Source organism: Nycticebus coucang, chromosome 4, assembly GCF_027406575.1.
Source record: "Nycticebus coucang isolate mNycCou1 chromosome 4, mNycCou1.pri, whole genome shotgun sequence".
Classification (NCBI taxonomy): Eukaryota; Metazoa; Chordata; class Mammalia; order Primates; family Lorisidae; genus Nycticebus; species Nycticebus coucang.
Genome location: NC_069783.1, coordinates 132,227,926 through 132,240,857, shown reverse-complemented (window position 1 = coordinate 132,240,857; position 12,932 = coordinate 132,227,926). Strand labels below are relative to the sequence as shown.

Sequence of the window (12,932 nt, the reverse complement as noted above, 5' to 3'; positions counted from 1 at the left end):
TTAGGTAAAGTCCCTCTTGCAATCATGTCTTGCCCCCATAAAGTGTGACACACACTAAGGCCCCACCCTCCTCCCTCCATCCCTCTTTCTGCCTCCCCCCCATAAACTTAATTGTCATTAATTGTCCTCATATCAAGATTGAGTACATAGGATTCATGCTTCTCCATTTTTGTGATGCTTTACTAAGAATAATGTCTTCCACTTCCATCCAGGTTAATACGAAGGATGTAAAGTCTCCATTTTTTTTAATAGCTGAATAGTATTCCATGGTATACATATACCACAGCTTGTTAATCCATTCCTGGGTTGGTGGGCATTTAGGCTGTTTCCACATTTTGGCAATGGTAAATTGAGCTGCAATAAACAGTCTAGTACAAGTGTCCTTATGATAAAAGGATTTTTTTCCTTCTGGGTAGATGCCCAGTAATGGGATTGCAGGATCGAATGGGAGGTCTAGGTTGAGTGCTTTGAGGTTTCTCCATACTTCCTTCCAGAAAGGTTGTACTAGTTTGCAGTCCCACCAGCAGTGTAAAAGTGTTCCCTTCTCTCCACATCCATGCCAGCATCTGCAGTTTTGAGATTTTGTGATGTGGGCCATTCTCACTGGGGTTAGATGATATCTCAGGGTTGTTTTGATTTGCATTTCTCTAATATATAGAGATGATGAACATTTTTTCATGTGTTTGTTAGCCATTCGTCTGTCATCTTTAGAGAAAGTTCTATTCATGTCTCTTGCCCATTGATATAAGGGATTGTTGGCTTTTTTCATGTGGATTAATTTGAGTTCTCTATAGATCCTGGTTATCAAGCTTTTGTCTGATTGAAAATATGCAAATATCCTTTCCCATTGTGTAGGTTGTCTCTTTGCTTTGGTTATTGTGTCCTTAGCTGTACAGAAGCTTTTCAGTTTAATGAAGTCCCATTTGTTTATTTTTTTTGTTGTTGCAATTGCCATGGCAGTCTTCTTCATGAAGTCTTCCCCCAGGCCAATATCTTCCAGTGTTTTTCCTATGCTTTCTTTGAGAATTTTTATTGTTTCATGCCTTAAATTTAAGTCCTTTATCCATCTTGAATCAATTTTTGTGAGTGGGGAAAGGTGTGGGTCCAGTTTCAGTCTTTTACATGTAGACATCCAGTTCTCCCAACACCATTTATTGAATAGGGAGTCTTTCCCCCAAGGTAAGTTCTTGTTTGGTTTATCAAAGATTAGATGGTTGTAAGATGTTAGTTTCATTTCTTGGTGTTCAATTCGCTTCCAAGCGTCTATGTCTCTGTTTTTGTGCCAGTACCATGCTGTCTTGACCACTATGGCTTTGTAGTACAGACTAAAATCTGGTATGCTGATGCCCCCAGCTTTATTTTTGTTACAAAGAACTGCCTTAGCTATACGGGGTTTTTTCCGGTTCCATACAAAACGCAGAATCATTTTTTCCAAATCTTGAAAGTACGATGTAGGTACTTTGATAGGAATGGCATTGAATAGGTAGATAGCTTTGGGAAGTATACACATTTTAACAATGTTGATTCTTCCCATCCATGAGCATGGTATGTTCTTCCATTTGTTAATATCCTCTGCTATTTCCTTTCTGAGGATTTCATAGTTTTCTTTATACAGGTCCTTCACCTCCTTCGTTAGGTATATTCCTAGGTATTTCATTTTCTTTGAAACTATGGTGAAGGGAGTTGTGTCCTTAATTAGCTTCTCATCTTGACTGTTATTGGTGTATACAAAGGCTACTGACTTGTGGACATTGATTTTATATCCTGAAACATTACTGTATTTTTTGATGACTTCTAGGAGTCTTGTGGTTGAGTCTTTGGGGTTCTCTAAGTATAAGATCATGTCGTCAGCAAAGAGGGAGAGTTTGACCTCCTCTGCTCCCATTTGGATTCCCTTTATTTCCTTGTCTTGCCTAATTGTATTGGCTAGAACTTCCAGCACTACGTTGAATAGTAAAGGTGACAGAGGACAACCTTGTCTGGTTCCAGTTCTAAGAGGAAAAGCTTTGAGTTTTACTCCATTCAGTAAAATATTGGCTGTGGGTTTGTCATAGATAGCTTCAATCAGTTTTAGAAATGTGCCACCTATGCCTATACTCTTCAGAGTTCAAATTAGAAAAGGATGCTGGATTTTATCAAATGCTTTTTCTGCATCTATTGAGAGGATCATGTGATCTTTATTTTTGCCTCTGTTAATATGGTGGATAACGTTTATAGACTTGCGTATGTTAAACCAGCCTTGCATCCCTGGGATGAAGCCTACTTGATCATGATGAATGACTTTTTTGATGATAAGCTGTAATCTATTGGCTAGGATTTTGTTGAGAATTTTTGCGTCTATGTTCATGAGTGAGATTGGTCTGAAATTCTCCTTTTTGTTTGGGTCTTTTCCTGGTTTTGGTATCAGGGTGATGTTTGCTTCATAGAATGTGTTGGGGAAGATTCCTTCTTCCTCAGTTTTTTGGAATAATTTCTGCAGTACAGGAATAAGCTCTTCCTTGAAGGTTTGATAGAATTCTGGAGTGAAGCCATCTGGACCAGGGCATTTTTTGGTTGGAAGCTTTTTTATTGTTTCTTTGATGTCAGTGCTTGAAATTGGTCTGTTCAGGAGATCTATTTCATCCTGGCTAAGTCTAGGGAGAGGGTGTGATTCCAAATATTGATCCATTTCCTTCACATTGTCAAATTTCTGGGCATAGAGTTTCTGGTAGTATTCAGAGATGATCTCTTATATCTCTGTGGGATCAGTTGTTATTTCCCCTTTATCGTTTCTGATTGAGGTTATTAGAGATTTTACTTTTCTATTTCTAGTTAGTCTGGCCAATGGTTTATCTATTTTATTTATTTTTTCAAAAAACCAACTCCTTGTTTCATTAATTTTCTGAATGATTCTTTTGTTTTCAATTTCATTGATCTCTGATTTGATTTTGGATATTTCTTTTCTTCTACTGAGTTTAGGCTTAGATTGTTCTTCTTTTTCCAATTCCATAAGATCTCTTGTGAGATTGTTGATGCGCTCTCTTTCTGTTTTTCGAATGTAGGCATCTAAAGCGATGAATTTTCCTCTCCAAACTGCTTTTGCAGTATCCCACAGGTTTTGGTAGCTTGTGTCTTCATTGTTGTTATGCTCAAGGAAGTTAATGATTTCCTGTTTTATTTCTTCCTTCACCCATCTGTTATTCAACAGAAGATTGTTTAATTTCCATGCCTTTGGGTGGGCTTGAGCATTTTTGTTAGAGTTGAGTTCCACCTTTAGTGCCTTATGGTCTGAAAAGATACAAGGTAAAATTTCAATTCTTTTCATTCTGTTGATATTTGTTTTGTGTCCCAGGATATGATCAATTTTGGAGAATGTTCCATGGGGTGATGAGAAGAATGTATATTCTTTATCTTTGGGGTGGAGTGTTCTATATGCGTCTATCAAGCATAGTTGTTCTAGGGTCTCATTTAAATCTCTTACATCTTTGTTTAATTTCTGTTTAGAGGATCTGTCCAGCTCTGTAAGAGGTGTGTTAAAGTCCCCTGTTATGATGGTATTATCAGATATCTTATTGCTCAGACTGAGTAAGGTCTGCTTCAAGTATCTGGGAGCATTTAAATTGGGTGCATAAATATTTAGAATGGAAATGTCTTCTTGTTGTAGTTTTCCCTTGACCAATATAAAGTGACCATCTTTGTCTTTTTTGACTTTAGTTGCTTTAAATCCACATGTATCTGAAAATAAGATTGCAACTCCTCTTTTCTTCTGAATTCCATTTGCCTGAAAAATTGTCTTCCAACCCTTGACTCGGAGCTTTAATTTGTCTTTTGAAGCCAGGTGTGTTTCTTGCAGACAGCAAATGGATGGCTTGTGTTTTTTAATCCAGTCAACCAATCTATGTCTCTTCAGTGGGGAATTCAAGCCATTAACATTTATTGAGATAATTGATAAGTGTAGTAGTATTCTATTCATCTTATTTGGTGAGAGTCCATTGCTTGGTTTTATCTTTTGCATCAGTGTGGAGGTTAGGTTCTGTCCTTTGATTTCTGAGTTCTTACTTTGCTGCTGATCCATTGTGGTGGTCAGTGTGCAGAACAGGTTGAAGTATTTCCTGTAGAGCTGGTCTTGTTGTGGCGAATTTCCTCAATGTTTGTATATCTGTAAATGATTTGATTTCTCCGTCAATTTTGAAGCTTAGCTTAGCAGGGTACAGAATTCTGGGCTGAAAATTGTTCTGTTTAAGTAGATTAAATGTAGATGACCATTGTCTTCTTGCTTGGAAAGTTTCATTAGAGAAGTCTGCGGTCAATGTGATGGATTTGCCCCTGTAGGTCAACTGGCGCTTACTCCTGGCAGCTTGCAGAATCTTTTCTTTTGTCTTGACTTTGGACAGGTTCATCACAATGTGTCTTGGAGAAGCTCGGTTGGAGTTGAGGCGACCCGGGGTCCGATATCCCTCTGAAAGCAGTGTGTCAGACTCTTTGGTGATGTTTGGGAAATTTTCTTTTATAATATTCTCTAGCATGGCTTCCATTCCTCTGGGGCTTTCTTCTTCCCCTTCTGGGATTCCTATAACTCGTATGTTGGAACGCTTCATAAAGTCCCATAATTCTGACAGTGAACGTTCTGCTTTCTCTCTCTTCTTTTCTGCCTCTTTTACTGTCTGAGTTATCTCAAGAACTTTGTCTTCTACCTCTGAACTTCTTTCTTCTGCATGGTCTAACCTGTTGCTGATACTTTCCATTGTATCTTTAAGTTCCCTAATTGACTGTTTCAGTTCCTTCAGGTCTGCTATATCCTTTTTATATTCTTCATATCGTTCATCTCTTATTTGATTCTGTTTTTGGATTTCCTTTTGGTTATTTTCCACTTTATTAGCAATTTCCTTCATTGTTTCCATCATTTCTTTCATTGTTTTCAACATGTGTATTCTAAATTCCCTTTCTGTCATTCCTAACATTTCTTCATAGGTGGAATCATCTGCAGTAGCTACCTCATGGTCCCTTGGTGGGGTTGTTCTAGACTGGTTCTTCATGTTGCCTGGAGTTTTCTGCTGATTCTTCCTCATGAGTGATTTCTTTTATCTGTTTCCTTGCCCTAATTTTCCTTTCACTTCCTCTTGCTCTTTAAGTTCTTGTGCCTGTGGACTAAGGGTTACAGGACCAGAAGGGTGAGAAGGTTGAAGAGCAAAAAAAGGGGATGAAAGAAAGGAGGACCGAGTGATAAGAAAAAAAGAAAGATAGAGAAAGGAGAGGGGGTGGGTATAAGGAATAGTGACAAAAAGAAGAGAGGCACAGAAAGAGGGAGACAGGGCAATATAGGTGTACAGTAGGGTACTTTGACACAACCTTAAAAAACCCCACTTCTGGGGGTGCCAAGTTGCGTGGTTCCCTTGAGGTCAGCAGCTCTTTGCTCACCTGATCAGACACAGTACCCCACCTCCACCAAGTAGAGAGGAAAGACAAAAATGCTATAAATCAAACCAAAAGAAGCAAACAGAAAACTTTACGGGGATAAAATTGGGTGAAAAACCAAATTATATCGGTAGAAACACTAGCAAAAATGAAGTTGAAGTTATTAAAAAAGGCAGCAATGGGAAATTATAATTAAACTAGGAAAATTGAGAAAGAAAAAGGGATCTGTGTGGAAAAGATTGAAATTAAAAAAACAAAAGAACATCAGCAACGTCAAAATAAACAAACAAAAAAAAAAAAAAGAAAAAAATACACAACCCAAAACAAAGCAGTTTGTATATGTTATTGAATATTGTCTGGGCAACACGTGGTCTTCTGGGGTATGAGATGTTAGTCACAGTTCTGATACGACTGGAGGCTGCTGATTTCTCAAACCCCTGCAGGTAGACACCCTAAATCTCTCTTCAGCCTACTTAAAAGGCACTTTGAACTTGTAAACTTGCTGAGCAGAAGCTTTCCCAGCTTTCTCGCTGAAATCGCTGCTGAAGTGGCTATCCACTTACCCAGTGTGCCAAGACCGGTCTCACTCTGCCCCTGAGGGTTAGGGCTGCAAGGTGGCTCAAACCCCACCCTTAGGCTACTTGGTTGCTGGGTTACCAGCTCCCACCCGTTTCTAGCTCTGCGACCCTGAGGGCGGAGCTTGCCGGGGCAGATCACTGACAATGGATCCGTGTGACCCACCGCCAAACACCATTAGCTCCGTCTGGCTCAGTGGCTTAGACTGGGGCCCTAGACAATGGCCAAAGTTCTCCGCACTCCGGCTCAGGCCTTCCCCAAGGCAGTTCAACTCAGTGCCAAGTCCAAGGACATCAAAACAGTTCACAGGTAAGGCCTTTCTGGTTTGCAGTCTCGCTGCTACTGAACTTACAGTTGTGGGCGGGTTTAGACGGATTGAACACACGCGACCACTTGCCGGTTTTCCACTGTTTTAGTCCTCCTCTTGGGGTCCAGAAGTCTCTCGCTGACTCCCTGTATCTTCATAGGAGTGGTGATAGGCAGTTTCCACCAGCCAGAGATGCCTGGAGTCCTATCTCCCCAGACTCACGGTGCCCAGATGCAAGGAAGCTCTGCTGAAAGGTTTTTAAAGTGAATAGGTGAATATAAAAATGACCAATAACTTGACCAGAACAGAAGCGCAAAATGTATGTGTGGTGAGATTTCATAGATATTTAAAGAGTACTAAACGCTTTATTTATTTTAGGGGGTGGGGTCTCACTTTGTCAACTAGGTTGGAGAGCAGTGGTGTGCTCACAGCTCAATGCAACCTTGAATGTCTGGGCTCAGGCAACCCTCCCACCTCAGCCTCACAAGTAGCTGGGACTACAGTACTGGGACTACAGTAGTGGGTACCACTACTTCACCTGGCTAATTTTAAAACATATTTAGTAGAGAAAGGGTCTCACTATGTTGCCAGGCTGGTCTTAAACTCCTGGGCTCAAGCAATCTTCTCACCTTGGCCTCCCAAAGTACCAGGATCACAGGCATGAGGCACTGCACTCAGCCTAATAACTTAGTTTAAAAAGCAAGGAGAGAAACAGGAATTACTTAAGGGATTGCCAAAAGGATATGAGACAGTAGCTAATCTGTTCTGAGAAAACACAGAATCTGAAATTCGACTTAAATGCTCCATTTTCTTATCAAATTAAACACTGAAAGGAAATCCCACTTAAGAGAACCATAGGGAGTTTTAGCACGCGCACAACACTGCATTTCCAACAGCAAATTAAAAGATGCCTGATATGCCTTTCCAACTATTTCTTCCAGTGGCTGGGAGGGTGTTTTAAAGTCAGGCTGAGCTGGGTGAGGTAGCTCACACCTGTAATCCCAGCACTCTGGAAGGCCAAGGCAGGTGGATTGCTTATGTTCAGGAGTTCAAGACCAGCCCGAGCAAGAGCAAGACCCTGTCTCTACTAAAAATAGAAAACCTAGTTGAGAGTGGTGGTGGTCGCCTGTAGTCCCAGTTACTTGGGAGGCTGAGGCAGGAGCATCACCTGAGCCCAGGAGTTTGAGGCTGCTGTGAGCTATGAAACCATAGCTCTCTATGGATGGCGACAAAGTGAGACTCTCTCAAAAATTAAAAAAAATAAAAAGTAAAAACCACATTATGAGTCCATTAAAAAATTTACGTAGCCATAAGTTCATTCAGTTAAATTCTATTGTTTTGTTATCTCAAATTTGCCTTTCTGTTCAGAGAACACAAACTTGTGCTTATTAAAAGGAAACAATAAGAAAGGTAAAGGAGAGGGCAGCGCCTGTGGCTCAAAGGAGCGGGGCGCTGGCCCCATATGCCGGAGGTGGTGGGTTCAAACCCAGCCCCGGCCAAAACTGCAAAAAAAAAAAAAAAGTAAAGGAGAATGAGAGAGGATTCCAGGATCCATAGTGAGGGACACCAAATCTTCTAGCCTTAGTTGTGGAAAAGGAATGCTTGTAAGCATCCAGGACAAATTGCTCTGGATGTGATGACATGGCACAGTAATGCTTGAGACATGGGTGAGACATTCAGCTATTTTTACAGCAGTTTCTTTACGTTATAGATCATATACATCACATTTGGTTCCTAGAGATTTTAGTCAAGTATTAGTATTTCTTTTTGCCAAGTCTGATATACAAAAAGATGAGGATAGTAGATGTGCCCTAAAGATATGAAAATATAATCTATAAACCAAAACCATTATAAATTAGATTTTTCCATATAAAATTTTGTTTTCCCCATTTAGAATAAATACTATCCAAGTTCAAAAAATCACCTAAGTGAATTAATTACGCATACATATGTGAATTATTTTTTGGACTCTCAAGAAAAAAATTGCTAGAGATATTACCAGCATGACTCAGAAAGCAGAACTCCACCTTGAGAATGAGTTCATAAGACTCAGGGGACGTAGCTGGGGCATTAGCAGCCAGCTTTCAAAACTGCTCCAGCAAGCTCAGTGCTCAAGGAGCACCCACGGTCAGTCACATGACTGAATTTCCATGAGGTGGGCAGTTCACTTTATCTCTGAAAATCCAACCAAGAGCCATGAGGTGTCTGCACCTCCCGTTCTAGCAGGAGGGACTCTTTGATTTTGTAAAGATGCTGGGGGCAGGATAGGACAGGAAGCGTGCAGATTTTCCACAAGGAGAAATCATCATTGTGAGTCAACCTCCCTGTAGGGTGGGTGTTATCAGGGTCATTCTAATGCCTTGACAAGGGAGAATGTTTTCGAAATCCGTTATCATCTCCCCCCACCATAGTCTAAAGAAGCAAAAATCAACCTGGAAACATTCTTTGGTCACACATTCCTGCTCATTTCATCAACAGTAGCCAGATTTTCCCTCGTGGATATGTAGATGAAACCGGCACCTTCTGCTGTTTCTGCAGAGGTCTGCACTCTGGTTTGAGTGAAATGAGAACCAAGTAGCATGGGGGAAAGCTCACACATCAAAAACAATGAGCTTAAGTCCCCATTTTTGCTTTGGTGTAGAAACCCCTGCTAAAAATGTGTGGACCTGCGTTAACAAAAAAAAAATGCTGTGCTCTAAGAGCTAGATATAAAACTGTCCTACTACAACCCAAACATGTAATATCCCAGTCTGGACAGCCCAGACAGGACTCATGGATTCTCCTGATGGTTCACTGCTGATTTCTTTGCGGGTTCACTCAAGGCACGTCGGACTAGATGCGAAGATGTTCCTTTTCACGAGCTGTCTGATGGAACTGGTCTGTCATCTGAAGTGTCACCTTCCATACTCTCTCCCTACTATAAATAAACCGGGCAAGGTCACTTTAAGGCCATGTACTCCACACCTGTTTGCTGCAATGGTTGAACAGCAGAAGCACCCAGGCTCATGTTCTCTCAGGTTTGCTCCAGGTTTATCATGAAGATTGCAGACTTTCTGTAAAACTGTAACGTTTGATGAGAAGAGATCTTGCAGACCCTCAGGTGCTATCTGTGTATTTTCATAGATGAAGCACAAGATTAAACTTCAGAGAGAGGCAGGGAGTTGTCCAAGGCCACTTCCACGGACGGTGAAAGGGTGCGGGTTATACTTATGCATCTACACTCTCATCAACAATGTGTCCACGCAACCTTGGACGTAACCACCCCATCGGCGACACTGAGCTTCCTGTCTTCCTTGCTTGTAAGTGAAAAGGAAGTGATGTCATTCACCCTCACCAAGACTACCTCTTACTGCAGGAGAGGTCCTAATGACTTCCTGGAGGAGAAGACCCACAACCTCTATCTGAGTAAGGAACACAGCATGAATTGTGGGAATTGGAGATGAGAGAAAACCCTCTGAGAGACTTTGAGAACAAGCAAGGATGTCATGTGAGCTGGTTCTGAGAGAGGGTGAAACTGCTGAAGTGGCCCTTGGCCCTCACCCAACCCACCCTGTATTACAGACAAGGACACAGAGGCCTAGCCTTGCCCCCAAACAGGCAGCTGGGCACTGGCACAGTTGGGCCAGGCACTAACTTTCAGGTGACCAGTTCTATCTTCTTTCCAACACATCCTGCTGGCTCAAATGCACCTGCTTTCTGGGGGCTGGATAGTCATTCAGTAGTTTTGGCATGAAATCTGATGGTGCAATTCTCTGAACCGTCATCCTGGCCTGCAGTCACAGGGGCATATCACAGACCCTATGTCTGCTGCCCTAAGTAGGGTGTGGGCACTGCCCAACAGCAAATGGTCCTTGCAGGCCCGTCTGGGAGTCAGAATTCTATACCTTACAGGAGCCCATCAAATGCCTCTGTCTCTGGAAGCAGTAAATTTTCTGGGTAAAGAATCAGCCTTTGCTTGGAGGATGATCCTACATTAACAGCGATTTTCATGAGTGGCATGGGGGCAAACAACCCTCACCATTCCCCTTCTACGCTTCAGCTGAGCTCACCAAAATACTCCCACATAAACAGGCACATGCATTTTTATACAACCATTAAAGTGCTCTTCCAGGGCAAAGTTTTTCTCAGTTTCACAGTAGCAGCTTCACTGGAAATAAATGGAAAAAAAAAAAAAAAGCACTCTGTGAAAATAGGTGGGGGGATGGAAGTCACAGCGAGCCTAGTAACCACCCGGGGCCACTGCAAGGGACTTGCAGGCGCCGTCCTGGTTCTGGTGACTAGTATTAGACTGGGGCCTCTGAAGTAAAAGTTCTAGAGAAAAACAGGAACAAAAAGGGCTAAACCAGAAAGAGCTACAAGTATTAATATAATAACTAGTCCAAGATAAAGGAACAGTGAAAGTGATTAAAACTGAGAAGAAAGTGCAGCAAAACCATGTACGTGCATTTATCATAGCAGACCTGTAATTTTAAAAAGGAAAAGCAGTGCAGTGAGTGTTGGACAGGGCTCTTGAACTTGGGGTATCTTACAACAGAGTCCTCTTTGCCAAGAGGATGTTGCTGATTAAGATATGTGGCCATGAGCAGCCTCTGCAATTCACACCACACAGATGGACACCTTCCATGTGGTATTACCAATTTTGTGCCGTGATGCTTCCCCTGGCCTCTCTCACAGGAAGGTCCACTCACAGCTGCACGCAGGTGTCCCCTGTCCAAATGGCACCACTCCGACCTACGGGTGAGTCTCCTGGTAAGGCTTAGCGGCTAGAGTGACTACATCTGTATGTATCTCAAGGAGCAGCCCCTGATTTACTTGATATGCATAGCTTTTCAGGGTTGATATTAGACATGGCTTTCATAAATAATGCAGGTGTTTTTGTCACATGTCACTGTGGGCTCTGTGGAGTTGGGGTGAGCAGGTGGCAGTGCCCTGCCTGGGAACTCCACAGGGGTTGGTTCCTCGGATGTCAGCTCTGTGGACGTCACTTCAGTAGAAGGCTCTGCAGTGTCGGGGGACTGTTCGGCTGATGGCCCCGTGTCCTCTTCATCTCTGACTTCTAACTGCACACCCTCCTGGTCATCTGCAGGCTCTTTTTTGGATGGCGGGTGAACGGACACCTTGATGGCGATCTGCTGAGGCTGCTCGTGCAGTGACAAGGCGTCTGAGTCGGCAGCAGGTGAGTCACTGCGCTGCAGAGCATTGGGGATGGTGTATACCTCGTGCCTGTCAGTGGCCTCCTGGCCCTCCGGGGCGTGCCTCACAAAGCTCTGCCCTGGCTCCTCCAGGCCCACCACCTCCATAATCTCCTCCATTACCGTCCTGCAGTTCATGATGAGGGGTGGCAGAGGCACGCTCCGGGCCAGCTCCTCGATGTAGCGGGCAAACTCCATGGTTTTGAACTGGGTGACTTTGGCCAGCTCCAGGGTCTTGGCTGAGGTGATGATGGGGATGCGCTTGGCAATCTCGAAGGCCTTCTGCAGCTTCTCTGCGCCCTCTGTCCTGAAGAATTCATTGATCGCCTTCTCCGTCTTCTTCAGGTGGCTGCTCATCATACACAGGCGAGTGACGTTGAGGACCATGACGATGGTAAAGGCCACGAGGCACACGACCATGTAGTAGACGCCCATGTCCCCCGAGGTGAAGACAACACGCAGGGTCACTGTGTTGTTCACCGTGCCGTGGGCGTTGGAGGCGACACACGTGTATTTACCACGGTCTGAGAAAGACACCTTGGTGATGTTCAGGAGGCCACCAGCCTGCATGTGCCATTTTCCTGACGCCGCCGCGCAGCTCAGGCGGCCGCCGCGCGCCCCCCGCCATGGCCGGCCCGAGGCTGCCCGGCGCGCTGCCCCGCGCCCAGCTCCTCAGCGCTTGCCACTAGCCGGCTGCCTCCGCCAGCGCCTCGCAGCTTTGCGGGCTGCGCCGCGGGCGAGCAGAGTGCGGAGCTCCCGCCCACCGCAGCGGGCGGCTGGGCTGAGCATCGGCTTTGTTTTTTTTTTTAAAGACGGACACGAGCCTTTCCCAGCCGAAATCATGATCAGAGCAGGTAGACGGTCCCCTGCAGATTGGCTGAGGGTCACTGTGTCCTAAGCATGGGACTTAAAGATGGAAAATGCTGCATGAGGACGCAGGCCTGGGAGCAACTCCAGGCACAGAGCTGGCCTGGGTTCCTGCAGCTTTAGCTGTCACATCAGGATAGAGGGTGGGTGTGGGGACAGCTCTGGGCCTAAGGCAGCCAATCCATTTTAGGAAAGTGAGAGGGGGAAGGGAATACTCTACCTCTGATGGGAAATCTGGGCCTGCTCCAGGAGAGTTGGGGGAAGTAGGTCCTGTGAATGTGACTTTCCTACAGCTGATCCCACTGAGGAACATGGGGACCCCACGGGTGGTCTCCCTGCCCACAGGCACTGACTGTATCCTCTCCTCTCCTGCTCCTCTGAAGCTTCTCGACAGTCCAATCTGTGATGTGGGGTCTGTGGGACATCAGGCAGCAGAAACCCCCAACCTGTGTTTGTGTCACTCCCCTTGTGGAGCCTGTGATGTGCCCGGGTCCCCAGGTCCCTTCTCCTACACAGGGAGCTGCACAAAGTCTGGTGATCGCCATGAAGACTGGTACCAAGGGGTTTAGAAGGACATCCTGAGTTTGGGACCAGGA

At 44.2% G+C, this 12,932-nt stretch overlaps 1 protein-coding gene across 1 annotated transcript; it reads right to left on the bottom strand.

Moving 5' to 3' along the window:
• Window positions 1-8,071: 8,071 nt before the first annotated feature.
• LOC128583477 (microfibrillar-associated protein 3-like) lies at window positions 8,072-12,046 on the bottom strand. Its single transcript, XM_053587684.1, has one exon. It carries the CDS (start codon window positions 12,037-12,039, stop codon window positions 11,119-11,121), a length of 921 nt encoding a protein of 306 aa, XP_053443659.1. The 5' UTR covers window positions 12,040-12,046; the 3' UTR covers window positions 8,072-11,118.
• Window positions 12,047-12,932: the final 886 nt, after the last annotated feature.